Source organism: the organism of the source record quoted next, unplaced genomic scaffold (genome assembly GCF_019419815.1).
Source record: "Pyrus x bretschneideri cultivar Hongxiangsu unplaced genomic scaffold, Pyrus_bretschneideri_v1 Contig42, whole genome shotgun sequence".
In the NCBI taxonomy this organism is placed as follows: Eukaryota; Viridiplantae; Streptophyta; class Magnoliopsida; order Rosales; family Rosaceae; genus Pyrus; species Pyrus x bretschneideri.
The window spans coordinates 3,434,979-3,461,310 of NW_025999746.1; the positions used below are offsets into that span (position 1 = coordinate 3,434,979).

The window sequence follows — 26,332 nt, forward strand, 5'->3', positions numbered from 1 at the left end:
TATTGTAAAAATATTATTTGAATTTGTTTAAATTTCATAATTTGTGGGATATTTAATGTATAAATGCAGAAGTTAAATCCCTTAAACTCTAGCAGTGTCTAAGTTCATGTACCAAATGTTGAAAAACCAAAAAACTTGATGAACGGAATATGGGGGTAAGCTAGCCATCAGCCAAAAAAGCACTCCCATAATCCTACCAAATAGTGCTAAGGGCACTTTAACAACTACACAACACCAAAGTGTGCCGAACATAGATACACAATTGGCTGAGTAACATAGGTCGGCGATAGAGGATTGATGATGGAGAGAAACATCAGAGGTAAAAAAAGAACATAAAAGCTCAGATCTGAGACGAGCTTAGGAAGTTTAAGTCGAGGAAACTAGAAATTAAAAGCCCAAATAAAAGGGAATGCAGAAGCCAAATAACGCAGGGAAAAGGGAGGGAGAAGTAAGAAGGAAAAAGAGAAGTAAAGAAACAAAGGAATGAGGGGTCGGAAGGAAAAAAAGGGAAGCTATCACAGGGGAAGATGGTGGGAGAGGAAGGATGTAGAGTGGTAGAAGAACTAAGATTCTCAGGAGGGTGGACAGGCTAGCCGCCAACCGCAAGTCAGAAACAGGAGCTGAAAACTAGGAGGCTTGCAGAATTAGGGTTTTTGGGGTAGGGGAAAACGTTGACCTTCTTTCTAAGACAAAAGTTGTCATCTCTTTAATCATTCTCAAACCTATTTGATTCGTCGATGATTCTTCACTAGATTGTTTATGCTCCATAGGAGGTATCTTTATTTTACACATCAAGTTGTCTACTGTATATTTTAACATCTGGAACTTTCTAATAAATGTTTGAAGTTAGAATGGAAAACAAATGATGTCATGCTGCTGTTTACTCCAAACTCTGCAGGGCCACAGACATCGACCGGTTATGGTGGAGGAGCACCGTGGATTCAATATGGACTTTTCGATCATCCCTCCGATGTGAAAAAATTTATGTTGTGTTTAATCTGAAATGTAGTTGTACTTGACTATGTTATAACCTATTCAGGAGGAGACTTCAATGATTGTGATTAGTGTCTAAAGATGTTCTAATTTATTGTTTCCCTTTCTTGACTCACGACTTCGCTCATTTCAAATAAGTTAACATGTGACTAAATAATACAAAACATTCATTCTAATTCATTTTCTTTTTCAACATTAATTTCTTTCTTGACTCGCGACTTCACCCATTCCAAATGAATAAACATGTCATTAACAAAAACGCGTATTGTCGCTCAACTCATTTGTTTGTATTAGCTTTATTAACTTCATTCTCTAGTTCACAATTTCACCATTTCAGTTAAGTAAATATATCGATGAAGACGATACCTTATTTCACTTACTTTCTTTCCTAACTTAGGAGTTCACCCGTTCTAGATTAAGCAAATATGTCCGTAACGGAGATACAATAATTTCATTCTAACTCGCTTTGCTCTTGAGTTTTACCCATCCGTAATTCGCGACTTGTCCGAAATGACTCCTTCTCTCCTTGTATAATTTTACGGCTTACTTTTCACGCTAACATCACGAAATTACTATTAACGCGACGCGCCCGTCACTCACCTCCCCAGCCATCCACTCGTGTAAAAACCTTTCGCCTTCTCCCATTTCTGACGACTGTGATACTTCGGGAGGTTGCAAGTTGCAACGACTCGCCCTCTTCCCTTCTGCGACTCCAAACCCTCCTCCCTCGCCCTCTCTCCGTCGCCTTCCGCCGCCTCTAATCTCGAAACTCACAACCTCCGTCGAGTTCAGATCGACGGCCGACGCTTCCGCCTTCGAAATCCCTACTTTCGCTCACTTTCAGGTAGGTTGAAAACCCTAATCCTCGGTTTTCTTCTGGTGATTAGGTTTACGATTGCATTTAATGCCGGATTTAATGCGTTAACGCTGTCGTTTGCGTTTAGTTCGATTCGCGTTTTAGGGATTTCTTGTGTTATTAAATCCTCGATGCTTTGTTAAATATATGTCTTGTGCTGTGTATTTGTGTTAACTTTGTGTTCTGTATGCGTTACAGCTCGAGATCGAGAAAATAGCACTGGTTTTGATTGCCGAATAGTAAGAGAAGATGTTCGGTTCTTCTAATCGTAAGCTTTCTTTATCTCTATCTTTCACTTGATCCTTGGAGTCAGATTTTGTTGCATCCTTCTTACTGCATTCAATATATTTTAATTCGTTCCGACACGAGTAATTGGTTTCTGGGTTTTCTCTCAATCATATGTCGAATTTTCGGAAGATTTCGATACACTTCCTATTTGTTTCGTTGTAAAATGAATATGGCATCCATTTATTAGCGGTTTGGGCAATGTTATCTGGTCTTCTGTTTATGCTGTTTGATTGTCTGATAAATATACAGGCTTGGTAATTTTTTTCGTTGTGAAAAATAATCTAATTGTGGAATTTGGTTAACAGCTTTTGGACAGTCATCTAGCAGCCCGTTTGGGTCCCAATCGGTATTTGGGCAGACCAGCAGCACAAATAACAATCCTTTTGCCCCTAAGCCTTTTGGTAGTACAACCCCATTTGGCGCACAAACAGGGAGTAACATGTTTGGAGGAACTTCAACTGGTGTATTTGGCGCAACTCAAGCTTCTTCACCTTTTCCTTCCTCCACAACCTTTGGTGCTGCGTCCTCACCGGCTTTTGGAAATACAACGCCTGCTTTTGGAGCAACTTCTAGTCCTTCACCATCACCTTTTGGTGGTAAGCCAATGGATTAAATTTGAACTTTTTTTTTTTCTTGTTTTTTGTTTGCTCATCACTCTTCAACTGATCTTTTGATAGAACTATTATGATATATGGTAATTGGGAATCATTTACAATGCCCTTCAAGTATGTATTGAGTTTTTTTTCTGGGCATTTATGAGTGGATTAGGCTTTCAGTACATGATATTAGTGGATTATGCATTCTGTACAAGATGGATATATTGTTGTTGAAACTTCGTATTTGGTATAAATCCATTGGTGCAGTTGGCTTGTGAAATGACAAATATCATTAGGGGGAAGTAAGACTCTGAAAGTTGAACAGGGATGATTACTATACCTTTACTACTCTGGCTGTAATTTTTGTGTGAGGGATTGGTTTTATCTTGTATTTCAAGGGGTACATGTCACTTTGCCTCTTAGTTTATCTGCGGAATTATTTCCACTTTAGAAGCTCATCAACAAGATCGATCTAGTTATAATGGGATGTTCAACCCAAACAATTCCTGTGTTATTTGGTTACATGTTATTCATCTCTCTGCTCAATTGTTTCGCTAGTTTGGTTTCTTGTCACTGATGATTTTTTCTTTGTTTCTCTCCTCCATGTGTACACCGTCTCTCAACAGGTTCATCTGGTTTTGGTCAGAAGCCTGTGTTTGGAGCATTTGGGTCCAATCCTACTCAAACAAGTCCTTTTGGAAGTACAACTCAACCATCACAGCCAGCATTTGGGAGCAGTGTATTTGGTTCCTCCACGCCATTTGGTGGATCGAGTCAGCCAGCATTTGGTGCTACCACTACCCCAGCTTTTGGTGCTACAAGCACCCCAGCCTTTGGTGCTACAAGCAGTCCAGCCTTTGGTGCTACGAGTAGTCCAGCCTTTGGTGCTACGAGTAGTCCAGCCTTTGGTGCTACCACCACCCCAGCTTTTGGTGCTACCAGCACCCCCGCTTTTGGTGCTACCAGCACCCCTGCTTTTGGTGCTGCCACCACCCCAGCATTTGGAGCTACAAGTAGCCCGGCCTTTGGTTCCACAGCAAGTCCTACATTTGGAAGCACAGGAGCTGCATTTGGGGTGTCGAGTTCTCCCTTGTTTGGATCTGGGGGAGCTTTTGGGGCTTCAAGCACCCCGGCTTTTGGTTCATCTAGCTCGACCTTTGGTACTTCAACCAATCCTGCTTTTGGTGCTTCAAGTGCTCCTGGTTTTGGTGCGTCCAGTACTCCATCGTTCAGCTTTCCATCAACTCCTACCTTTGGCCAATCAAGTTCTGCATTTGGTAGCAGCCAGTTTACCACTTCATCTCCTTTTGGAGCACAGAGTTCTCCGTTTGGTGAGTACTCCAGATGCATATGAGTGGTGGTACATTTGGGAAAAAAAAAATGGAACTCATTCTGTTTAGTTTCCTTGTAGTTGTATTATATTTTTTATGATTTGTGATGCAGGAGCTCAATCAACAACATTTGGGAACACTGGTGCCTTTGGGCAGTCAGCTTTTGGGGGCCAACAACGCGGGGGCAGTAGAGTGGCTGCATATGCTGCAACTCCTGAACCCGATGGTGGCACTGGGACTAATGCTGCTGGGAAATTGGAGTCAATATCAGCAATGCCTGCATATAAAGAAAAAAGTCATGAAGAACTCCGCTGGGAGGATTATCAATTGGGGGATAAAGGTATGGTTTCTAGTTAACATTTCAGTATCTTAGAAATTTTGACGCGTTTGTCAGCAATAATAGCATTTGCTAAGTTCACAATGTTATAATTTTGACTTCCAGGTGGTCCAGCTCCTGCTGGTGCGAGTGGCTTTGGCATTACCACCTCACAGCCAAACCCTTTGAATCCTGCACAGGCATTTCCTCAAGCCTCAAGTCCTTTTAATGCCACAACTTCATCTAATTTGTTTGCTCCAAAAACTCCATCCTTCACAAATACAGGCTTTGCAACATCATCTACACCATTCAGTTCATCAGGTTTTGGGATTTCTACTTCAACTAGTCCTTTTACACCATCACAACCTTCTACAGTTTTCCCGCAAACCTCATCTCCGTCTCTCTTTAGTTCGTCAAGCTCTGCATATTCATTTCCTGCTCCAGCTGCGACAGCAACTTCCACGTTTAATTCAAACCCGTTCAATCCCACACCTCCAGCTGCCCAGACAGGTGGTGCTTTTACCAATCCATTTGGGCAGAATACAACATTTTCGCAGCCATTCAGTAACCCTTCTACTGGCTTTGGTTTAACGATCTCCACTGCTGCTGGTGCTACAAGCAGTCAAATGGGTTTTAGTCAACCAGCTGTAAGTTCTTATTGGTTGTTTTTAATTTTAATTGTAAAAGATTTTAATTGGTTATTGGTCAACTTTTTTCCCTATTTTCTTTCCCGTGCAGCCGACTTTTTCTGTGCCCTTCTCATCTCAGCCAACTCAGAATAGTGGTTTTAACTTCAACAGTTTTAATCAAACACAATCAGGTAACATATGTTCTGAGCATCTTTATGTTTTCTATAGCCATTGAGGTTTTATTTGTCAGTTGATGGTTCTGATTTCATCAATTGGTGTTTGCTTTTGTAGGCTACACAGGTGGATTGGGAACTTCAACAGGAATTCTTGGTCAGAATAACTTTGGACAGTTGTATGTCATATGACTCAAATCTCTTCTATCCGTGTGCATGTGTACATGGTGTATTTACTGATATTGTATACCCCTCTGGTTTCACTTACATTTTTAGAATCGTTGGATTTGGATATCTCATTTGAAACAAATCTAAAAAGGGGCTCCTATTTTACTTGTTTGGTAGTGGAAGAGGTTCTTTTTGTTGATTTTATTGCTCATTTAATAATAAGAAAATTTTACTTTAGAGTATTAATTAGGTTGATACATGTTCCAAATATAAGTTTTTTCTAAGACAATGTTCTTCTCCCAATATGTACCTGCTCTTTGGGCTTACAATGTAGGGTTTTATTAGCTACTTGGAGGTCTTCTTTTCGTTCTCTATGTCCATAGATTACAACATTTAGATTTTTTTTTTTTTTTTTTTTTGTTTATCATTTTGAATTTTACAATTAAGAATTGAACTGGAAAATATTGACCTATACTGTCTTTCATAGACCTGTCACTCAAAGCTCTGCAGCTGTACAACCATTACCTGCTACAAATCCATTTGGAACGCTCCCTGCAATGCCACAAATGTCAATTGGTCGTGGTGGAACTGCACCGTCAATTCAATATGGAATTTCGAGCATGCCTGTAATATGAATTTCTTATGTGGTTTTGTTTTTGTTTAATTTGAAATTGAATTTGACTTTAAGGTGTTAATTTCTGTCGAGAAGCACTTCTATCTGGTTGCGATTTTATGTTGATAACTTTCTTCTTTAATCCTCGTGTGGAGGGTTTAGGATGGTGACATTGACTTTTTTTCTTTGCCAGGTCGTAGACAAACCTGCGCCTGTTAAGGTATCATATTTGTTGACCTCTCGACACCTGTCGCAAAGGCGGGTCAGGTTACCTGCGAGAAAATATAATCCTAAGAATGATGATCCAAGGGTGAGGGTGATGCTTCATGTAAACAGTTAATCCGTATTAGCTTTTCTGTTCAGGCTACATTTGAATTTTGTGCTTACACCTATTTGCCTTTATTGTTTTGCAGTTCCCATTCTTTGTTGACGATGAAGAAACAGATAACACACCCAAGGCGGATGCTCTTTTCCTTCCCAGAGAAAACCCAAGAGCACTCATCATTCGTCCAAAAGAACAGTGGCCTCAAAGGGTTGGTGCTGAGAAAGCATCCCCATTAAAGGATACTTCGACTCCAGTGCATGAGAATGGTAAGCTCTGTTGTGCCATTATCATTTGCTTTCCTTGCCTTTTCACTTGTACAGCCTCTTCATGTTTGGCTTGAGAAATAGTTCACCTTTGGAATGGGCATATGTAATGCGTATGCAAATGCTTTTACTAGCCATTTGTAAGGGAATTTTTGGTTTTTTCACATCCATTAGTGTATTTTTGTTGACGGGTTCTGGACCTTCTGGCCTAATTGAGATTTTTTTTTATTGTTCATGGGTATTGATGCCCCGCACACTAGATTATTATGCACTAATGCTGAGAGTTTTGAGTTAATTTTCAAATTTATTTTTGTGACTGAGCATATTTTGGCTTGCTGCACATTGCTTACTCTTCTGAACAAAATATTGTTTCAGGAAAAATTCCAGGAGAAGCAGGTTCTGAGGATAAAGATAGTGAGTATATGCTTTTATGATTTTTGTTTTCACTTGGCTTGTGGTTTCTTGTTACTGTATTTTTGTGGTTGCATTTTAAAGTCCGGAGCTGTTAAAAAGTAACAAAGATATTGAGCGAGAATGTGTTTGGTCGATAGTATCTGTGGTGTTGACAGACTTGCTTAACGTTGTTTCAGAAACGCCAAAAGAAAATGGAATTGTGAAAGAGCGGGCGAATCATGTCAAAGTCAACCAGAAACCTAATGGAGTTCATGACGATCATTCTGTTCAGGAAGGGGACTCATATATGACACTAAGTGGGCATAGGGCCGGTGAAGCTGCTATTGCATATGAGCATGGCGCTGACATTGAGGCCCTAATGCCAAAGCTCCGGCGTACAGACTATTATACAGAGCCTCGAATCCAAGAATTGGCAGCTAAGGAAAGGGCGGAACCGGGGTTCTGCTGTCGTGTCAAGGACTTTGTGGTTGGACGAGTTGGGTATGGTAGCATCAAGTTCTTTGGGGAGACAGATGTGCGATGCCTTGATCTCGAGGCTCTGGTGCAGTTCAACAATCGGGAGGTGATAGTGTACATGGATGACAATAAGAAACCTCCCGTCGGGCAAGGCCTCAACAAACCTGCTGAGGTTACACTACTCAACATTACGTGCACTGACAAGAAAACAGGACGTCAGTTCACAGAAGGCCCAAAGACTGAGAGATACAAGCAGATGCTGAAGAAGAAGGCAGAGGATCAAGGAGCCGAGTTTGTTTCCTATGACGCCTTGAGAGGCGAGTGGAAGTTCAGGGTAAAGCACTTCAGTAAGTACGAGTTGGGAGAGGAAGACGACTGGGATACCGATGCTGCTGCTGCTGCTGCTGAAGACTGCTGACGGGTTATGGAGTTCGATCCGATGTGTTAAATATGTGATCGGGGGAAATGTTTGTCATGGATGCGGATTAATTTTGGAATTGTATAGAATTTAGGGGATGTGGCATAATAGCTGTTGAAGCCTTCCTGGCGCTCTGACTATGATCTACTGGTCTTTTCTTTTTTCCCTTTTGTGTTTTTATTTTATTTTGTATGAGTTAAACTGTGACTTGCAATCGAGAAAAAATGAAAAACTCTTTTTTGTTAATAGTCCTGCTTTTCCATTATTCTGTATCTGATCATCATTCTCTAATGGCTGGGCGAAGGGCTAGGGTTTCACACCGGTTTTCGAAGAAAACACGACACAAATCGAACGATGATATCCAAAAGGTAATAAACAATAACAATCACATGGAGATTGATCGAAAAAATCACCTCTTTGTTATGAACTAGGTTTGATGATTGTTTCAGTCACCAGGATAAATTAGTATTAGGGGGGGAGAATGTTGGCGCTAGGTATATTTGTTATTCCGCAATGTTTGTAACGGTATGCTTTGAAAAACTAATAGAATATTCTCTTTATCTCAACTCATCTTCTCCATTGCTTCCATTGCCATTGTTGCATTGGTAGGTTGAGACCATTGCTGGTCTGGGTTTTAAAATTGGTATCACCCATTCGATCGCTGGTTTTCCTTGCTGTGTAAACACCACACGCTTCACCGCCATGGATGCTCGTGTCACCTCCCTCGAAGCTTCCCTCGTAGATTTGCCTTCTCTCATTGCCTTCGCCATTGACACTGTTTTTGACAACAAACTTATTCTCACCTCGAAGCTCGTTTACCTCTCTACTTTGAACAGTTTCGTCGTGAGCTGATTTGCCAGAAGTCGGGTGAAGGTTTATTTGCTCCACCGATCACCAATCGTCCACCTCCCTATGAACTAGACCAACTTCCTCATCCTCGGAGCCCTAATTTGGGTGGGGGGCGGGCACCTCTTCCACGACCATTGTGGCCTCAGCACGTCGAATTTCTGAGATTCTTTGAGAGCGATGACCCACTTGCTTAGATCTACAAGGCGGAGCAATTCTTTTCCTTCTATAACATCCCTGAGGCTCAGCGAGTGCTCGCTGCTTCCTTTCATTTGGAAGGTGAGGTCCTTCACTGGTTTCGTTGGTTGGATTGCCTGAATACTACCCCAACTTGGCTGGAGTTCACTAAGGCCCTATGTATGGAGTTTAGACTTTCTGAGTTTAAAGATAGTGCTGAAGCACTCTTCAAATTACGACATACATGTAGCCTTCATGACCACATCTCTGAATTTAGGCGTTTGGCTACTAGATTACCAGAGGTTGGTTCGATTATGCTTAAAAGTTGTTTCATAGGAAAGTTGAAGAAAGAATTGAAGTCTGATGCGAAGCCATTAAAACCTGATGCAATTTCCATTGCTATGCAATTAGATGCAAAACTCACTGGGCTCAAACCTCATACTAAAAAAATATACCACTACAGCAAAACCTTAATCCACTACCAACACTATTATTCCTCACACTATCTTTCATTCGGGTAACTTCCCTATTAAGAAATTGTCTCCATATGAGATCCAAAAGAAAAAAGAGAGAGGAGAGTGCTGGTTTTGTGGTGATAAGTGGGTGGATTAAAATAGCTTTTGATGCTGGATGTGCTAGATTCTGGTGATGTAGAATTGAATCCCTCTGAGGACCACACTGAGTGTCGATAAATGGAACTCAGTTCTTGTGCAATTTATGGCAGTATGTGTGGCTAAACAGCTTAAACTATGAAGGTTAAAGGGCAAATTAATGGGCATAGTGTTAAGATCATGTTAGATTCAAGTAGCACTCATAATTTTGTGAACTCAAAACTTTTGAAGCATTGGGGGGAATGTTAGAAGTTCTGGCTACTGTAAAGCTACTCCACTATCTGTGAAGGGGTGAAGGGTAAAGGGTAAGGGGTGGGGTAACTACATTATTGATCTTTTTGCATTGCCCTTGGGGGGTGTGGTGCTGTCGTAAGGGTGCAATGGTTAACAATTGTAAGCCTTGTGCTATGGGACTTCCAGTTGCTTACAATGGAGTTTCCTAAAGATCAACAAAAATACAAACTTTCCCACACTGTGACACTTTCACAATTGATTCAAGAAACTTCTTTGCGGCACATTGATAGAGAGCTTGGTAGTTCTAATTTAGGACTATTCATCTACTCTATGAAGGGAAGGAAAATGGAATCTTGTGACATAACTGTGGAGCAATTACATGAACTCAGGGTGTATTGGAGCAATTTTGGGGATATTTTTTCAGGCGCCTACTACACTGCCTCCTCACAGAGAGTATGATCATCACATTCCTCTAGTTCAAGGAGCTAAACCCCCAAACATTCGACCATATCACTATGGTTCATTGCAGAAAAATGAAATTGAAAAAGAAGTGCAAGAGCTATTAGCTGCAGGGTTCATTAGATAAAGTCACAGTCATTTCTCTTTCCCTGTGCTCCTAGTTAAGAAGAAAAAAGGTAGCTGGAGGATGTGTATAGACTATAAGGAGCTAAATGCCTTAACCATTAAGGATACATACCCCATACCTCTCATATATGATATGTTGGATGAATAGTTCCTGGTATTTTACCAAGCTTGATTTGAGGTTTGGATACCACCAGATCCTAATGAAAGCTAGTGATGTGAAGGAAAAAAAAAACAGCATTTATAATTCATAAGGGTCACTATGAGTTCTTGGTGATGCCTTTTGGGCTTACTAATGCTCCAACCACTTATCAAAGTTTGATGAATGATATATTCAAGCCTTATGTCATATAGTTTATGCTAGTATTCTTTGATGACATTCTAATATATAGCAAGGATTGGAAGGAACACTTACAACACTTGAAGGTGGTATTGGGGGTCATAATGGCAAATCAGTTGTATCTCAAGAAATCCAAATGTTCCTTTGGACAATCAAGTGTAGAATATCTAGGCCATATTGTTTCTTATAAGGGTGTGGCAGCTAATCCTTCTAAAATTTCAGCTATACAAGAATGGCCCACTCTAAATCTGCCAAAGAGTTGAGAGGATTTCTAGGCTTATCTGGGTATTACAAGAAATTTGTTCCAGGGTATGGGAGAACATGTTAACCCTTAGACTAGTTAACTAGAAAGGATTGTTTCAATTAGGGAGTTGAAGCTGCACATGCTTTTGAAAATCTCAAGTCCAGTATGGTATCATCACAGATCCATAAAGAGTATGGAGTGTTCCAATTTTCAGCAAAACAAAATCGAAATATCTCACCTCTTAGGTCGTTGCAACCACTCCCAATCCCATAAAGAGTATGGAGTGATATCAATATGGATTTCTGAGTAGGTCTACCCAATTGCAAAGGGAAATATGTGATATGGGTGGTGGTGGACAGGCTTTCAAAGTATGCTCACTTTGTGCCAATGTCCCCTACATTGCCTCTTCAGTAGCACAACTCTTTGTGGAATACATTTTCAAACTTCATGGAATGCCTAGCTCTATTGTGAGTGACAGAGATCTAGTCTTCATAAATGCTTTATGGAAGGAACTTTTTAAGCTACAGAACTTTAAGCTATGCATGAGCTTAGGGTACCACCCCCAAAGTGATGGGCAATCTAAGGTAATGAACATGTTTTTGGAAACCTACCTAAAATGCTTTGTGGGAGGGCATACTAGGAAATGGGTTTAATGTTTACCATGGGCTGAGTGGTGTGTCAATACTTCCTTTCACACTTCCTCAAAACATACTCATTTTGAGTTAGTGTATGGATACCCTCCACCCTAAGTAATCCCTTATGAGTTAGGCACTACAAAGGTAGAAGCTATGGAACAAGGTTTATTGGACAGAGATAAAGTGTTAGCAGTGTTGAAGAAAAACGTGGAAGTGGCGTAGAATCGAATGAAGCAATATAGTGACAAAAAGAAAACTAAAAGGCATTTTGAAGTTGAAGAGTTGTCTATGTAAAGTTGGTACCCTATTAGTTACATGCTCTAGCTCCACATAGCTACCACAAGCTACAACCAAGGTACTATGGCCCTTATGAAATCGAGGAGAAGGTTGGAATGGTGGCTTACAAGGTAAAAACTCCATGTAGAAACTAAGATTCATCCTATCTTTCATGTGAGTTGCCTCAAGAGACAACTAGGTTCTGTAATCACTCCACAATCTGTGTTTCCTCAAATCATAGAAGATGGGTTCTCTCATAACATTCCTCAAGCAATTCTTGCTAAAAGAATGTACAAAAAGGGTAGTGTTGCTAGTGTACAAGTGCTGGTGCAATAGAAGGACCAAGAGGAAACTGATGCAACTTGGGAGGATTTCGAAGAGCTTAAGGATAAGTTCCTAGATTTTCCACTTTAGAACCTTGAGGACAAGGTTGTTCGAAGAAGGGAGTATTGGTATGAACTAGGTTTGATAATTATTTCAGTCACAAGGATAAATTAGTATTAGTAGTATTGGACTAAATTGTAAGAGTTTGTGGAATTGGGGTCTGAGTGTAATAGCTTAAGTCTTTTGGGTAGTCAATTTAATTAGTTGGTTAAGTGTCCAGCTGGCATTCACACATTTGGGAGGGGGGAATGCTGGTTCTAGGTATATTTGTTATTTCGAAATGTTTGTAATGGTATGCTTTGAAAAACTAATGGAATATTCTCTTTCTCTCAACTCATCTTCTCCATTGCTTCCATCGCCATTGCTACACTGGTAGGTTGAGACCATTGCAGGTTTGGGTTTTAACACTCTTTCTCCATGCCCTTCTCGAAAACCCTAGTAAAACGTTTGCACATGGCTTGGCCGATGGTCGAATTGCACGAAATTATATGCACTTTCAGTCTGATCAAGAGTTGCATGAATGTCTCGACAACTGCAAGGACCTGAAAATACGCAAAAGCATAAATTTGGTTTGTCTCGGTTTGATCCTGGCATGTTGAAAGTTATAGGTTAGGAAATCATGAACGGTCTCAAACTACAAATATAAATTTTGTTTGTCTCGTTTTATTGATAATAAAGAGCATTTTATTAATGAAAGTCTGAAATACAACTAATTGTTTCATGAAACTCTTAACAAGAAAAAAAAAAATGAAACATGAAGTACAAAAGTACTCGTGTTCTTATTTGTACATCTTGTTTGGGCTACCAGATTTATGTTCTTAATTTTATGACATAGATATTGGCAAGAACTAATTGAAACTTTAGTATGGATTCATGAACGCATATCTTTAGCCAATTTTATTCTACAGAAAGATAAAGCGGTGGCTCTTTTATCGTGCAGGCAAGATTGGTTTTGCCCACTAAACAACCTAAATACTTGAAATCCATAGAAACTAATTTGATTCACCCGTCATTCTTTTTTCAAAAATACATCTCAAGCCACAAATAAAAGTTAAAAACTCAGGAAACTCAACTCACTATTCACGCCGAAATATACCAATAAAAAATCCACGTGAGAAACACGTGCTCTGTTCCTGATGAAAGACGGTTTTTTGGTTCCGCTAAACGCCTGATCTAATTCCATTTTCCCATCGGAGAAGACGAACTGAAGAAAAAGGAGCGATTGAGTCGTGAATTCGTCCAATCGGAAGATGTGGTTTGGAGGCGGCGCATTTAGACCTTCTAGTTCAACCGGAAGTGTTTTGATTTCAAGCGCCACCGCGTTTGTCAGGCATTTCTCCCGTAGCCGCGCGGAGAATCTGAGGAAAATCAACCCAAAAGTGAGCTTTCCGGAAGCTAATTCCATCGCTCGTGATCTATACGACGTCGTCAAGCAGCATGGCCCTCTGACCATCCCCAATACTTGGGTTCAGGCTAAGGTTTGTCACCCTTTCTGTGAAGTACTTTTTATTTCTTTCATTTTTTTTTCATATATATGAATCTGATAAAGCTGGAAAATTTACTCTTCCCATTTGGGAATTTTCATTTCTAATCACTGCCTACATGTGGATGATATTTTATCAATTGGGTATGATGAAAAACGGGATTTCAGTTAGTGTATCTGGTGTTTGGGGTCATGTAGTCTAGCTTCAAATGCTTCATATAGCCATATTAATGCAGCGAGGATTAGTCTTACTTGCCACTGATTAGAGTAGGATAATCAGCTTTGCGTTACTTAATTGTATCGTTGGCTGGCTATACTTTCTAGCTGGTGTGACTAATGTAGGATAGCTCGAATTGCAATAGGAGGATGATCTGTTCATCATGATACAAACTTTTAAAATTCGATTTAACAAGTTTTAAGGGGGACAGGAGATTGAGGGCCTTTTTCTTCCCTTTTGGTTTTAACAGTTTCTAATAAATTGGATAAAAAATTTCAACTTGTAAGGTGATGATGCTGTCTTAGAAGTAACTTGAATGGTTTATGTTCATACTAACATTTGGGATTATGAGTATAACTGAGAAAACCACAAGGGTTGCAAGTTTCAGAAAATAAAGCACCGACATCTGTGTTTTTATCCCCTCAATGAAGGCTTATAAGATAGAAATGCTAAAACCTCTGTTCAGATTTATCATGCTTCTTGATTTGATGCTAAACTTTTTTGTATTTGTGATACAGCAATGAAAGTATTGTAGTATACAGCAATGAAAGTATTATAGTGCAGTGATTTTTAATTCCATCTTATGCATACATTTTCTTGTACTAGTTTGCAGAACTTTTCTGGTTTACCTCTCACATTTTGTTGATGTTTTTATCTGTATAAATCATTGAAGATTTTTTGGATACTACTGTTCCGGGGATACAAAGCAACCATATCTAGAATTTGTTTGCTGATAAGCGTTCCTTACAAAAGCAAAGGCAGTGTATTATAATGTAAGAGGTACCTGGTCTACTGATACCTAGTATAGAGTCCTTACCACGTCTGTATCGACAAGTTCCAGTATAGACTTACGTATTAGCACCTGTACATCCCGGGCAAAATGTTTCATGTATTCATTATTATTCAATGGGAAATGGGTAGTTTTCAGTGGCTTTGCTTGTTATCAGCCCTCCAGCGAAAAGAGGACATATATTTCTTTCCTTATTCAAGATAAAAGAATAAATGTGGAATATAAAGTTAATTATCTGAATTTTCATCAGTTCATGTTTCTGAAAAAGGGCTTTATTTGCAAAATTCAGGAATCTGGTGTCAGTGGATTGATGAGCAAAACACACATGAAGATAATGCTCAAATGGATGAGGGGAAGGAAGATGCTGAAGCTGTTCCCCAACCAAGTTGGTTCGACCAAAAAATTCTTGTTATGCACACTGCCTGAAGACGCTGAAGTTACTCAATTTAGAGAATCGTCAGCAGTAAGGCTGCAACATAGGAAGCCTTCCATTAAACGGAAGAAGCAAAAGAAATAGGTCTGTGATTCTGTGTCTAAGCCATCACTTTCGGCTTGGAACCCTTGCTTAGTGTGTTCCATTGCAATTTCAATGCTCCCTTCGGCTGTTTGAGTCAACTTTACCTTTTCCCATTGGTGTTGCTATCAATAGCTGTTTCATTAATTTATGGTCGTTTTGAAAAGATCTTGATCAGTTTCGTTATATTTTTCGTTGAGTCAAGGTCTGGTAGTGATTAGGTTGACAATTTGGATTGTTGAAACTTGAAATAATAGTATCTGCGGCATCACGTAGGGGACTAGTATCACGTGAGGTACTGAATTTGAATCTAGACTTGACGAGCAGATCATATTTTTCGTGTTTGTGTTGTTTTTGTGTCATGTACGTTATTTTAACTAATTGTGTTATGTCAAACTCGTTATTCTAACGAGTTCTTGGTAGGTGACCGGATAACGACTTAACTCGTTAATGAGTCATGTTATTTCATGGGAAGTTAATGGGTCATGCAAGAAATTATCATGTCTAATGTTTAGGCTTGATAAACCGGTCGTATTCGTGTCATATTTGTTATTTTAACGGGTCATTCACGAATAACCTAATAACATTCCGACTCGTAAACAAAGTTCTTAATGGGTGACCCGTTAATAATTAAACTCGACAACGGTTTGACACGAAACATGTTATTCTCTTGATTTTCCGTGTCAGATTAACATATCATTTAAAAAATTATCAAGTCTATTTGAATCACTTGAATATCACGCTTACGAAAAAAACATAAAAAATCAACGTCATCCGTGATATTTAATTTTTATTTTATATTAAACTTCTAATAAAAAAAGAATAATTTGGGTATTAATAAAAGTTTCCCTTTTTGTATGGATAAAGATTAGAGCTGACAAGAAACGCCCAGCGGCCGAGGTGGATGAAAATGATCTTTTTTGGATTCTTTTTGTGAAAATCTCGAGGATCTTCTAATCACATTCGTTCAGTATATATCGTGCGATCAAAAATTATTTTATTTAAAATTAAATATAATTAGTACTTGACAAAACTGATCGTATGCTATACGATGATGAACAGATGTAATTGAAAAGATTTTGGGATCTTCATAGAGAATACGGTGAGGATCCTCATTCGAGATGGTATATTGTACTATTATAAATTATTATAAAATTTTTATTTAAAATTAAATATAAACAATACCTAATAAAATTGATATACGATGAACGAATATAATTGAAAAATTTTGAGATTCTCACAAAGAGGATCGGAGAGGATCCTCATTCGAGGTGGTTGATTTTTCACTATAAATACAAGACAAGGGAACCCTCTGGAGAGCAAAAACAAAAGTGACCTGTCTCTTGTTTGCTCGTATCTTTTTTCTGGTAAACGCACCTTTCCCTACACTTTTCTCCATTTTCGCTTGCTTTGATAATTTTATGGTTTCGTCATCTGCAATTCATATATTTATTCATGTTTGCAAGAACAGAACTGATTTATAATTCTACATGACTGAGAACAAAAACGAAGATTATTAAGTGGGTTGGATTCTCAATCATATTTGAATCTGAGTTCTGAAACAAGAGCAGTATTTGAATCTGAAATCTAATGGGTTTTCGAAATTCTAGACCCCAAATCAAACACCATCTCATTTGTTATCTATAAATTTGAGCTTTGTTAGTTTGGTGATCGAAGATCGGGGATTGGAGTAGTATGTTTTATTGTTTCCAGGTGTTTCCTTTGAATGTGAATGAGCTCTGCTCAGTTGGGGAAATGATTTTCACACTCCATTTTTGCCCTGCTGCACTTCCCCTGCTTGTTTCTGGCACTGGACTCGCTGTTTATGTATTCGTTCATGTGGCTAGAAACAAGAGGGGGTAGTGCAAGCGGATAAACAGCGAGGGTGAAAACCATTTCTCTTCTTGCATGTGCTTTCGACTCTTTTCCGAATTTCTAGATCATCTTACGATGACAAAAGATGTGTGTTTGATTGCTACATGCTTATGGTGGATTGATAGTTGAACCATGAGCTCTGACGGCGCAAATGAGAACTGCGTTGGATATGCTGCAAGGGATCCATCTGGAGTTCTATCCCATTACAAATTCAACCGCAGGTATGTTTTTAATCGTCCTTACTGTCTCAATATTGCATTGATTGGTTTCTCAATGAAATATAATTGGAAGATGATGGCTTTTTCGTGTTGCATCAATCGTTAAGTTCCAAGTTCTCTTACTGAGTGAAAATAATGCGGTTGAGCATGATTTATTGATGAAGACTTTTAGACTGTTAGTTGCAAAATTGCAGTCATTAACTGTTGTAACTTCCATGGCGTTTTAAGCTGATTAAGTTCCTTGACATTGTATTCTAGTCATTCTACTTATTATTTGGGTGGGATGCTTTCTTCAGGGCTCTTGGGGCTGACGATGTTTCCATAAGAATTACTCACTGTGGAGTTTGTTATGCTGATGTGATTTGGTCAAGAAATAAACATGGAGATTCGAAGTATCCTTTGGTGCCTGGGTATGTGTTCTGACAGTATGATGATGAATAATGTAACCGTCATGTTCTCCTTCTAAATCTATCTGTTCTGTTTGTGATTATTTGCAACCAGACATGAGATCGCAGGTGTTGTAAAAGAGGTAGGTTCAAATTGTCATCGCTTCAAAGTTGGCGACCATGTTGGAGTGGGAACTTATGTCAACTCATGCCGAGATTGTGAATATTGTAATGAGGGACTTGAAGTCGACTGCCTAAAGGGTTCAGTTTACACTTTCAATGCTGTTGATGCGGATGGTACAATTACAAAAGGAGGATACTCCAGTCACATAGTTGTCCATGAAAGGTATGAATCGTATGATTTTAACGCTTTTGCATCAATTAATTCTTGTAGTAATATAATTCATGACTAGAGAAGTCGGAACTTTTCTTTGCAACAATTTCATAACATTTCTCTGCCAATTCATCTTTACAGATACTGCTTCAAGATACCTGACAACTATCCCTTGGCTTCAGCAGCACCTTTGCTTTGTGCCGGAATTACTGTTTATGCTCCTATGAAACGCCATAAGATGAACCAACCTGGTAAATCTCTAGGAGTGATTGGTCTTGGCGGTCTTGGTCACATGGCAGTGAAGTTTGGCAAGGCATTTGGTTTAAATGTAACAGTTTTGAGCACAAGCATATCCAAGAAAGAGGAAGCTCTAAGCCAACTTGGTGCTGATAAATTTGTGGTTTCATCTGACCAAGAGCAGATGGCGGTAAAAATACAAAGATTTTCTTATAAAGCATACTTCTTTTCTTAGCTAATCACATGAACACTATGTTTACCGGTTATTTTTTGCTCTGCAGTCACTGGTGAAGTCATTTGACTTCCTAATTGATACAGCATCTGGTGATCACCCATTTGATCCATATATGGCATTGTTGAAGACGGGCGGAACTCTGGCCTTGGTGGGATTCCCCAGTGAAGTCAAATTCAGTCCTGCAAGCCTTAATCTGGGTACTCGAGCATTTCTCCAATGATTGAAATTACGGTTTCATTTCATGTATCCAGCTCTCTTAGTAGTGGTAAAACTTACAAGTATAATCAACTCCATGCATTTATATTTTGGCAGGGAGGAAAGCCATTTCTGGCAGTGTAACAGGCGGAACAAAGGACACGCAAGAAATGATTGATTTCTGTGCGGCTCAGGGAATTCACCCAATGATTGAAATAATTCCGATTCAATATGCAACTGAAGCGCTCGAGAGGCTAGTGAAGAAAGATGTGAAGTACCGGTTTGTGATCGATATTGAAAGCTCCCTGAAATGAAGGCCATAAAAGAAAAGAATTACCCTTCTTGATACATGGTAAATAACATTACCCTGGCAATGGCATGCATATCTAGTAGTGTTCTAAAGGTTCCTGCCTAGCCTAGCGCCTAGGCAATTCCATAAAGTGGTGTGCATTTACCTCTGTTGAATTGCATCTGGGATTTTCAGCTGGATAATGTGTGAAGCAAACTAGAATTACATGAATAAAGATGTATTTTATCTAGCATTTATTCTCTGCATCATTATAAACTGTATTTTCCTTTTTTTCCCATGAACTGCCGTTGTGGAGAAACTCTGGAGTCCCCGCCCGGCGGACTACCTCATTCCCACGATCCATGCACAAAAATTCACCCCAGGCTTACCCTTTTGCATTTCCAACCCCACCTGTCGAGTGTTATGACCATGTCCATTTTCACTTTAAGAACTCGTTTGGAAAGTACTTTTAAAATGATCGAAAATGTTTTTTGTTGGATTGTTTTGGATTCCAAAAGCACTGGAAGTGCTTTGTAGAAGAAACATCATATATGTGCCTTTTGCAGGAAACATTTAAACTGTTTTACTACGATCCACTTGGATTTTTACTAAAGATTACTTTTAAGTGTATTTTCACTAAAAGCACTTTCAGTTATTACAAGGTACTTCCCAAAAGAGTAATAAGATATTGAAGATATGGGAGTGCTTATAAACACTAATATGCATTCATTTAACATATTCTGCTAACGTTGTCATAAATGCTTTTGGTTATCAAAATGTTCATTTTTTTGGGAGACTACATTTGTAGACAATTTTGAAAACTAAAGAATATGGAAGTTAATGATTGAGTTATTACTTAAATATTAATAAACATGTTCATTTATATTGGTGATATATTATATAGTTTATAAATTTTATTTTCAAATTGAGTCTCCCTTACCAGAAATTTGTCTCCGAGGAATGATAGGGTGTGTTTGTTTCCCTTCACTAGCCCTCATTAGACTGGATTAGACTAATAGTTAATCCAGTTCCATATTTGTTAATTCACGGAGTGGGATTAAGCTAGACTTGCCTTGACTAAGGACCGTGCTAGACGGTCTTAACGAGAGACGTCGCAAACCATAAAACTAGCCTGTCCCTTTGATCACTCTCTGCTCCCGTTCTCTACTCTCCTCTCTGCTCGCGTTCTCTCCCTCTCTCCTCTTCCCCAACCCTGCATCATTATAAACTGTATTCTTTTTTCACATGAACTGCTGTTGTGGTGATATTCTAGAGTCCCCGCCCGGCGGACTAACTCATTCCCACGACCCATGCAAAAAAATTCACCCCAGGCTAACCCTTTTGCATTTCGAACCCCACCCACTGAGTCTTGCCTAGATAACCCCCATGTCGCGAGCGGACCAATGAACTTCTTGTTATGACCATGTCTTTTTTTCATTTTACACTCGTTTGGAAATTATTTTTAAAATAATTGAAAACGTTCTTTTGTTAGATTAATTTGGATTTTAAAAACATTTTAAGTGCGTTTAAAAGAAACATCATATATTTGCTTTTTGCGGGAAACACTTAAAATGCTTTTTTAGGATCTACTTAGATTTTTACTAATGATTGCTTTTAAGAGCATTTTCACTAAAAACACTTAGTTATTTCAAAGCACTTCCAAACGAGTACTAAGATATTGAAGATGTGGGAGTGCTTATAAACACTAATATGTCATTCATTTAATTTTTTCTACTTAGGTTCATAAATGCTTTTGGTTATTAAAATGGATTTTTTTAGGTAATGCTTGTAGACAAAATTTTGAAAATTAAAGAACATAAAAATTGATGATTGATTTATTACTTAAACATAGATAAACGTACTCATTCGTATTGATGACATATTATTTAGTTTGCAAATTTTGCCTCTTACCAAAAATTTGTGCTCGATGAGTGATAAAGTATATACACAAACTATACCTTATCAATTATTGAAATTACTGCACTACGCTAGTCGGATTCATTTAAGAACTCGATAAGAATATTAAATATTTCCACGAGTGAACGTGCTAATTTTTTTTTTGACAATTAAATATAGTAAAACCTCTAGAAGGTTATAAAGTTTGGACAAAACCAATTTTATTAACATTGGGAATAAATCAATTTTATAGCTTTAGGGAGGTTATTATTTAAGGAAATGGATCCTCTCCAGATCCTTTTCTCTTAATCCACCAAATTAAGGAATCCGTGTCATTGAAATTTGATTCAACGGCTACATACAAGGACCCACTTTAAAAGTTATAATAACTTTAGCCGTTGGATCAATTTTCAATGGCACAGATTCCCTGATTTGGTAGATTAAGAGGAAGGGATCCAGAAAGGATCCCTTTCCATTATTTAATAGAGGTGTAGTTAAAAATAATTATTTATTGACTTATTTATCCTTAATGAATATTATTTTTTGCACATAAATACACGCAAGCTCAAAGATGTGGTATCAACTTGTAAGCGAGAGATCTTAGGTTCGATTCTTGCCAAAGATGAGTTTGAACTATATTATTACTGGCTTATTATGAGGCTTAGCCCACTCTCTCACTCAGTTAGTGTAAATAATATTGTTTGTTATAAAAACAACTTTTGAGAAATATTTTAGTTTATCATAAACTTTTATGTGTGATTTTGCTTTTCATGTCCACCCTTTTTTTCCTTATTTTCTTTGTTTTCGTTCCTAGATGGATAATGTTGATGTCCCATTTTCTTTTTTCATTTACTTTTTCGCCTTTTTTTTCTTGTTTTATGGAACAAGGATTCTCTCTCCTCTATTTTTCCCTTCTGTTCCTTCCCTCTTTGAATGTTCAAGATTTAATCTTTGTAGAGAGAGAGAAATAAGAAGGAAAAAAAATGTGAAAGGAGGGGAGGGGAGATAATCCCCATCCTGTTTTTTGAAAGGTAAAATTTATGTCTCCTGACTAGATGTAAGTTCATTTTTCGTTATCAATAAAAATTTCCCTTGTGCCGGGGCTTTATCAAAAAAAGCTATTGCATATTTTTGTACTGATTGACAATTATTAGTATGTGGATAAGTAAGATGAGATCAAGAAAAATTATAACTTATCACAATGTGGAGTTCTTTCCTATACATAATTGGTCTCAATAAGTTATAACTTTTTTTGGTCTTATCATACGTTATGACTTTAAGATGTTATTTCTTTATAGAGTATTCCTTTAGAGATGTTTTATGTTGTATTTCCTAAATCATCTGATGTGACATATGACATGTTCATGTCGCATAATTTAATAAATCAGCATATTTATTTTAGTTTTTATTCTTTTTACAATAATTAAAATCATTTCTCCTTAGACTAACTCCGTATCTTACAGATTCTCATCCTCCATCTCCATCTCTCCCCTCCACCCCCACCTGCCGGTCTTATCATCCAGTCTCACCTGCGACAGCCCCTCCACAAATCACACTCAGTGAGTGAGATAGTTTTGGAATGTAGTTTAAATTAGACGTCTTTAATGGGGGTTTTATAACTGTAAAGGATCAATGCCAGGCTCCCAGCCAATTCTTATGAGTTCGTGCATGACAACACATCTTATGGTTTAGCTAGTGGAATTCACCATCAGTTTACCAATACACAAAAGAACCACGACATCTTCCTATTTGGGGCATTTAAATTTATTAGTGGTAAATAATTTCAATGGTTATATCTAGACTGAGAAGATTCCAACACGTAATCAAGAGATACACGTACAGATTAAAGATATATAGCGTTCTTACTATCTTTCTCATTAAGTGGCACAGTGAGAAAAAACTTTTATATTGTGCCAATGAAATGAATAATTGTCATGACAATTCTCACTTTAAACAAAGGGACCGAGGTAATTAGTTAGATATTTCACTTGTTAAGTGAACGTAGCTACATTAGCTAACCGACTGCTTGGATTATAATGGGGTATACAGTAACCATGTTAGGGGAAACATGAAGGCCAAATTCTTGGGTAGTGAACACCGTGCATCGACCTTTTTGGTAGGTCTGAAAACAATTTCCGGCAGTGCAGTAAGCAGAACAAAGGAAACACAAAGGAATTGATAGATTTCTGTGCCGCTCATGGAAACCATCCGGTGATCGAAATAATTCAAACTCAGTTGCAAATGAAGCTGTTGAGAGGCTACTGAAAAACTATGCCGGAAAGCAAAGGATTTCTCTTGTTGATGTGTACTATTAAGTTCATATGGATTGTGTTGGAACTAGAGATTATATGAATAAGAAAGATTTTCTCCGACTTTCTGCATAATGATAAAACACAACTTTTCTTACATCAACAGTTCTTTAAGATCTGACCCCAAAAAAAAAAAAAAAACTTGTCTCCATGATCATGTTACTTCTCTGGTGTGGCAGGATTGACTACTGAGATATCATTCATGGAAATCTCCACCATTTTATTCTCGTCCAGCGTCACATTTTACATCTCTACGTGTTCAGCAGCAAGATCGTCTTTCCTCTTTCCCCACAGCACACATTAAAGTCCCACAATAATGAGAAGTGCTCCAATCAAGCTGTACACAAAAAAACAGTTTAGATTTCTGAGGAAGAACTACTCTGGTAGCACTGACGAAGGAATTAATTGCCATATGTGAAAGCAGTAAGATGGAAAGGGAAGAAAGTGTTTGTGTTCTTCAGTTACCTGCCATAATGAAGTCGCTCAGCGAAAGCAATTGCCGAAAACGCTGCCACTATAATGACTTGAAGTGGACTAAACATAGCTGCAAAAACTGGTCTCTTGTGACTGATGCTCCATGTTTGCAGGTAATAGACTAATGCTGTGGTCAGAACTCCCTATTGCAAAAGGACTGGATGAAGACTCGAACGTTTTACAGATTCAAATATATCTTATCCCAATAACATGGAAGAACAAAATTAAATTAATGGATTATGTTTTAAGATATGCAGAAAACAAATATGATTGTAAAGATTATAGAAATTGTTCTTGCAACAGCAATGTAGCATCATGTTATTTTTCGCATTTTATGTTATTGAACGTATCTTATAAGATAATTAAGATATGAAGAAGAAAACGCTCACGAAGTAGACGATGGTAAACAGCTGCAGGTTCCACTCCAGTCTCCATGAACTTGGATTTCTTGCGAAAAACAAGGCAAGGAAAGAAGATTGCAGTGATGCAAAAAAGCACATGATGGTGGTTAGTGACAATGGAGCAGGGTAGACTATGGACACCACAGCCTGTGGAGCAAAAAAGGCCAAAGTTGAACATATAACTAAGTTTTGACATTATATTTGTATAAACGGTGCCATCTTAAATTGAGTTTCTAATCACCTGGAGGATTAGCCACGCACTACACGCAATGTGGCTAATCAGAATAAGAGCAGAACCCTTGATCCAGTTTTCCTGAACATGCTTGATCTGGCCAACAGACCCCTTTGCGTTGTAAACACTTATCAGTGGCTTTTCCACATCTTTAAACAGGTATCCTCCTTTCCAGAATGTGAAAATAAGAGAACCGCCAATGCAGAAGACTGTACCAGCCACCTTCGCTTGGCCTCGAGTGCTTCTAATCTTCAATTTCTCCATCCTGAATAGCAGTAAGAAAATTACAGAGCAGGAAACCGTAGAAGAAATCAAAGTAAACCATAGTATATACCCAAGAAGTACTGCCATCAGAAACGTCAAAGCGGGGATAACATTGCTCAAGGCACTTGCAACTGTTGCAGAAGTGTATGCTAAACCAGCGAAGTATACATTCAGATAGATGGTAGGCCCTAACAACGCAAGCAGGAAAATATTTGCAGCTACTGAAAACGAGAGAGAAGGCCTCTGCGTCCTGCTCAGCACATCCACTACCGAATTAGTTTCAGCTGTATCTTGTACAATAAGAAAGTCTGAAAAACGGCAAGAATGCTTTCCTTTCAAGCACATAGGCAAATGGTCCGATCAAAACCATCGCAAGAACATGCCTGTAAACCACGAAGACAATCTGATTGAGTCCGTCCTGAAGGGACAATTTTATAAGCTGAACCAGTACCATTGCCAAGTAATGAGTGCATCCTTCCATGGATTTGAAAATCTTCTTGTGCTAAATTGAAATGTGCATAATATGCTTCAAGTTTAAATGGGGCTTTTATAACTGTGAAGGATCAACCTCAGCCGCTTCTTTTGAGTTCATGCATTAGCTAGTGGAATCCACAATCAGTTTACCAAAGAACCTGACATCTTCCTTGAATGGCGGAATATAGATCTCAACTTTGAAGGTATTTGAAATTTATTAGTGGAAGTTACTTTTGGTGGAGTGGTGTCCTAATTCAGATTTGATGATATTCGAACATGTAATCAAGAGATATATACCTACAAATCAGAGATATATCCTAGTTAGCATCTCTGGTTAAGTGACACAGTGATATGTGAGTCGTGAGAAGAAACTTTCACATTGTATCAATTTAATGAATAGTTCAATATTGTTAGCACAACTTCACCTTAAATACAGGATTGAAACAAAAAACAAACGAATTTTTAAGATTCTTTTTATAATTCACAAATTGGTTATCTACAATTACGAAATAGGAGAAATTAGTATCCATCACTCCACCTTAACAATCTTTTGCTATACATCTAGGGTATTCTAACTTTTGATTAAAGTTTTTGAACTTTTAATTAAGGTGCTTTAATTTGAGGCCACATCAGCATAATTGAATTTAAGCTATCTACATGTCATTTTTAGATATTTAAACTCAAAATGCTATCAATTCATATCTTTTCTTTTTAATTTATTATTATTAAGGAGAGTAGGAGCGTTTGAAACTATTACAATAATTTAGCAGAGGGGGAAGTTTTGAACACATTGAATCATTCATATATGTGTGGATATGGATATATAACATATCGATTTCTTTATATGGATCCATTTGATTCGTGCTTGAGCTAGATGGTGAAAAATTATCATGTTTGGTTCTTTAGGGGGATGGATCTAGAATAATTCACCTATCCTAATAACAGAAAAACCTGACTTGAACGATCCTGTGTTAGCTAAAATGGCTAAAGGAATGGGTCATAATTATTACGTATAGTTCGCATGGCCAAACGATCTTTTACATATTTTTCAGTAGTAATTTTATGTAGTACTGCATGTAATGTAGGCTTAGCAGTTAAGCATATACTCGAGGGTGGATGCAGGGCGGCCGATTTCAATTCAGACTCCCCATTTATTAGATAAAGAAGATGACCAAGATTAGTGATCCGTTGCCGCACTTATTCCAAGTCAATGAGCATTCCCAATATTCAATATTATGCCTTAAAGAGGACTCGAATCTCCATGCTCTTTAGCACAAGATTCTAAGTCTCGCGTATCTACCATTTCACTACCAAGGCATGTTGAAAGTGAATTTCATGAAT

General features: G+C 38.2%; 4 protein-coding genes across 5 annotated transcripts; 3 read left to right on the top strand and 1 right to left on the bottom strand.

Annotated features, from left to right (window-relative positions):
* The first annotated feature begins 1,676 nt into the window (after window positions 1–1,676).
* LOC103962671 (nuclear pore complex protein NUP98A) lies at window positions 1,677–8,087 on the top strand. The gene is made up of 13 exons (XM_009375420.3): window positions 1,677–1,837; window positions 2,048–2,117; window positions 2,443–2,733; window positions 3,360–4,064; window positions 4,177–4,404; window positions 4,507–5,027; window positions 5,119–5,200; window positions 5,301–5,361; window positions 5,838–5,976; window positions 6,157–6,273; window positions 6,377–6,554; window positions 6,927–6,965; window positions 7,142–8,087. The coding sequence occupies exons 2-13, from the start codon at window positions 2,099–2,101 to the stop codon at window positions 7,837–7,839; spliced, it is 3,078 nt and encodes a 1,025-aa protein (XP_009373695.2). The 5' UTR covers window positions 1,677–1,837; window positions 2,048–2,098; the 3' UTR covers window positions 7,840–8,087.
* Window positions 8,088–13,300: 5,213 nt separating this feature from the next.
* Window positions 13,301–15,503, top strand: LOC103962670. The gene is made up of 2 exons (XM_009375419.3): window positions 13,301–13,646; window positions 14,948–15,503. Exons 1-2 carry the CDS (start codon window positions 13,419–13,421, stop codon window positions 15,173–15,175), a joined length of 456 nt encoding a protein of 151 aa, XP_009373694.2. The 5' UTR covers window positions 13,301–13,418; the 3' UTR covers window positions 15,176–15,503.
* Window positions 15,504–16,411: 908 nt separating this feature from the next.
* On the top strand, window positions 16,412–19,194 carry LOC103962668 (probable cinnamyl alcohol dehydrogenase 1). Of its 2 annotated transcripts, XM_009375416.3 has the most exons (7): window positions 16,412–16,539; window positions 17,173–17,268; window positions 17,562–17,675; window positions 17,767–17,997; window positions 18,127–18,412; window positions 18,504–18,654; window positions 18,770–19,194. In XM_009375416.3, the coding sequence occupies exons 2-7, from the start codon at window positions 17,180–17,182 to the stop codon at window positions 18,964–18,966; spliced, it is 1,068 nt and encodes a 355-aa protein (XP_009373691.2). In that variant the 5' UTR covers window positions 16,412–16,539; window positions 17,173–17,179; the 3' UTR covers window positions 18,967–19,194. The 2 variants fall into 2 exon arrangements, with proteins under 2 accessions (XP_009373691.2, XP_048422488.1); XM_048566531.1 differs by lacking the exon at window positions 16,412–16,539 and having other exon boundaries at window positions 16,921–17,268.
* A 3,559-nt stretch (window positions 19,195–22,753) lies between these two features.
* LOC103962667 (WAT1-related protein At5g64700-like) lies at window positions 22,754–25,007 on the bottom strand. The gene is made up of 5 exons (XM_048566761.1): window positions 24,850–25,007; window positions 24,263–24,767; window positions 24,010–24,168; window positions 23,612–23,763; window positions 22,754–23,483 (listed from the first exon to the last, which is right to left on the bottom strand). The coding sequence occupies exons 1-5, from the start codon at window positions 24,996–24,998 to the stop codon at window positions 23,447–23,449; spliced, it is 1,002 nt and encodes a 333-aa protein (XP_048422718.1). The 5' UTR covers window positions 24,999–25,007; the 3' UTR covers window positions 22,754–23,446.
* Between the last annotated feature and the right edge of the window lie 1,325 nt (window positions 25,008–26,332).

Excerpts from the sequence above, each read along its gene's own strand:
- LOC103962671 (XM_009375420.3), top strand. Across the intron at positions 4,065-4,176 it reads AGCACAGAGTTCTCCGTTTG|GAGCTCAATCAACAACATTT; the intron begins GTGAGTACTCCA and ends TTTGTGATGCAG. Across the intron at positions 6,555-6,926 it reads GACTCCAGTGCATGAGAATG|GAAAAATTCCAGGAGAAGCA; the intron begins GTAAGCTCTGTT and ends ATATTGTTTCAG.
- LOC103962668 (XM_009375416.3), top strand. The coding sequence starts at position 17,180 with ATGAGCTCTGACGGCGCAAATGAGAACTGCGTTGGATATGCTGCAAGG. Across the intron at positions 18,413-18,503 it reads CTGACCAAGAGCAGATGGCG|TCACTGGTGAAGTCATTTGA; the intron begins GTAAAAATACAA and ends TTTGCTCTGCAG. Across the intron at positions 18,655-18,769 it reads TCCTGCAAGCCTTAATCTGG|GGAGGAAAGCCATTTCTGGC; the intron begins GTACTCGAGCAT and ends ATATTTTGGCAG.
- LOC103962670 (XM_009375419.3), top strand. The coding sequence starts at position 13,419 with ATGTGGTTTGGAGGCGGCGCATTTAGACCTTCTAGTTCAACCGGAAGT. Across the intron at positions 13,647-14,947 it reads ATACTTGGGTTCAGGCTAAG|GAATCTGGTGTCAGTGGATT; the intron begins GTTTGTCACCCT and ends TGCAAAATTCAG.
- LOC103962667 (XM_048566761.1), bottom strand. The coding sequence starts at position 24,998 with ATGGAAGGATGCACTCATTACTTGGCAATGGTACTGGTTCAGCTTATA. Across the intron at positions 24,768-24,849 it reads TTTGCCTATGTGCTTGAAAG|GACGCAGAGGCCTTCTCTCT; the intron begins GAAAGCATTCTT and ends TGTGCTGAGCAG. Across the intron at positions 23,764-24,009 it reads TGTTTACCATCGTCTACTTC|GGAGTTCTGACCACAGCATT; the intron begins GTGAGCGTTTTC and ends CTTTTGCAATAG.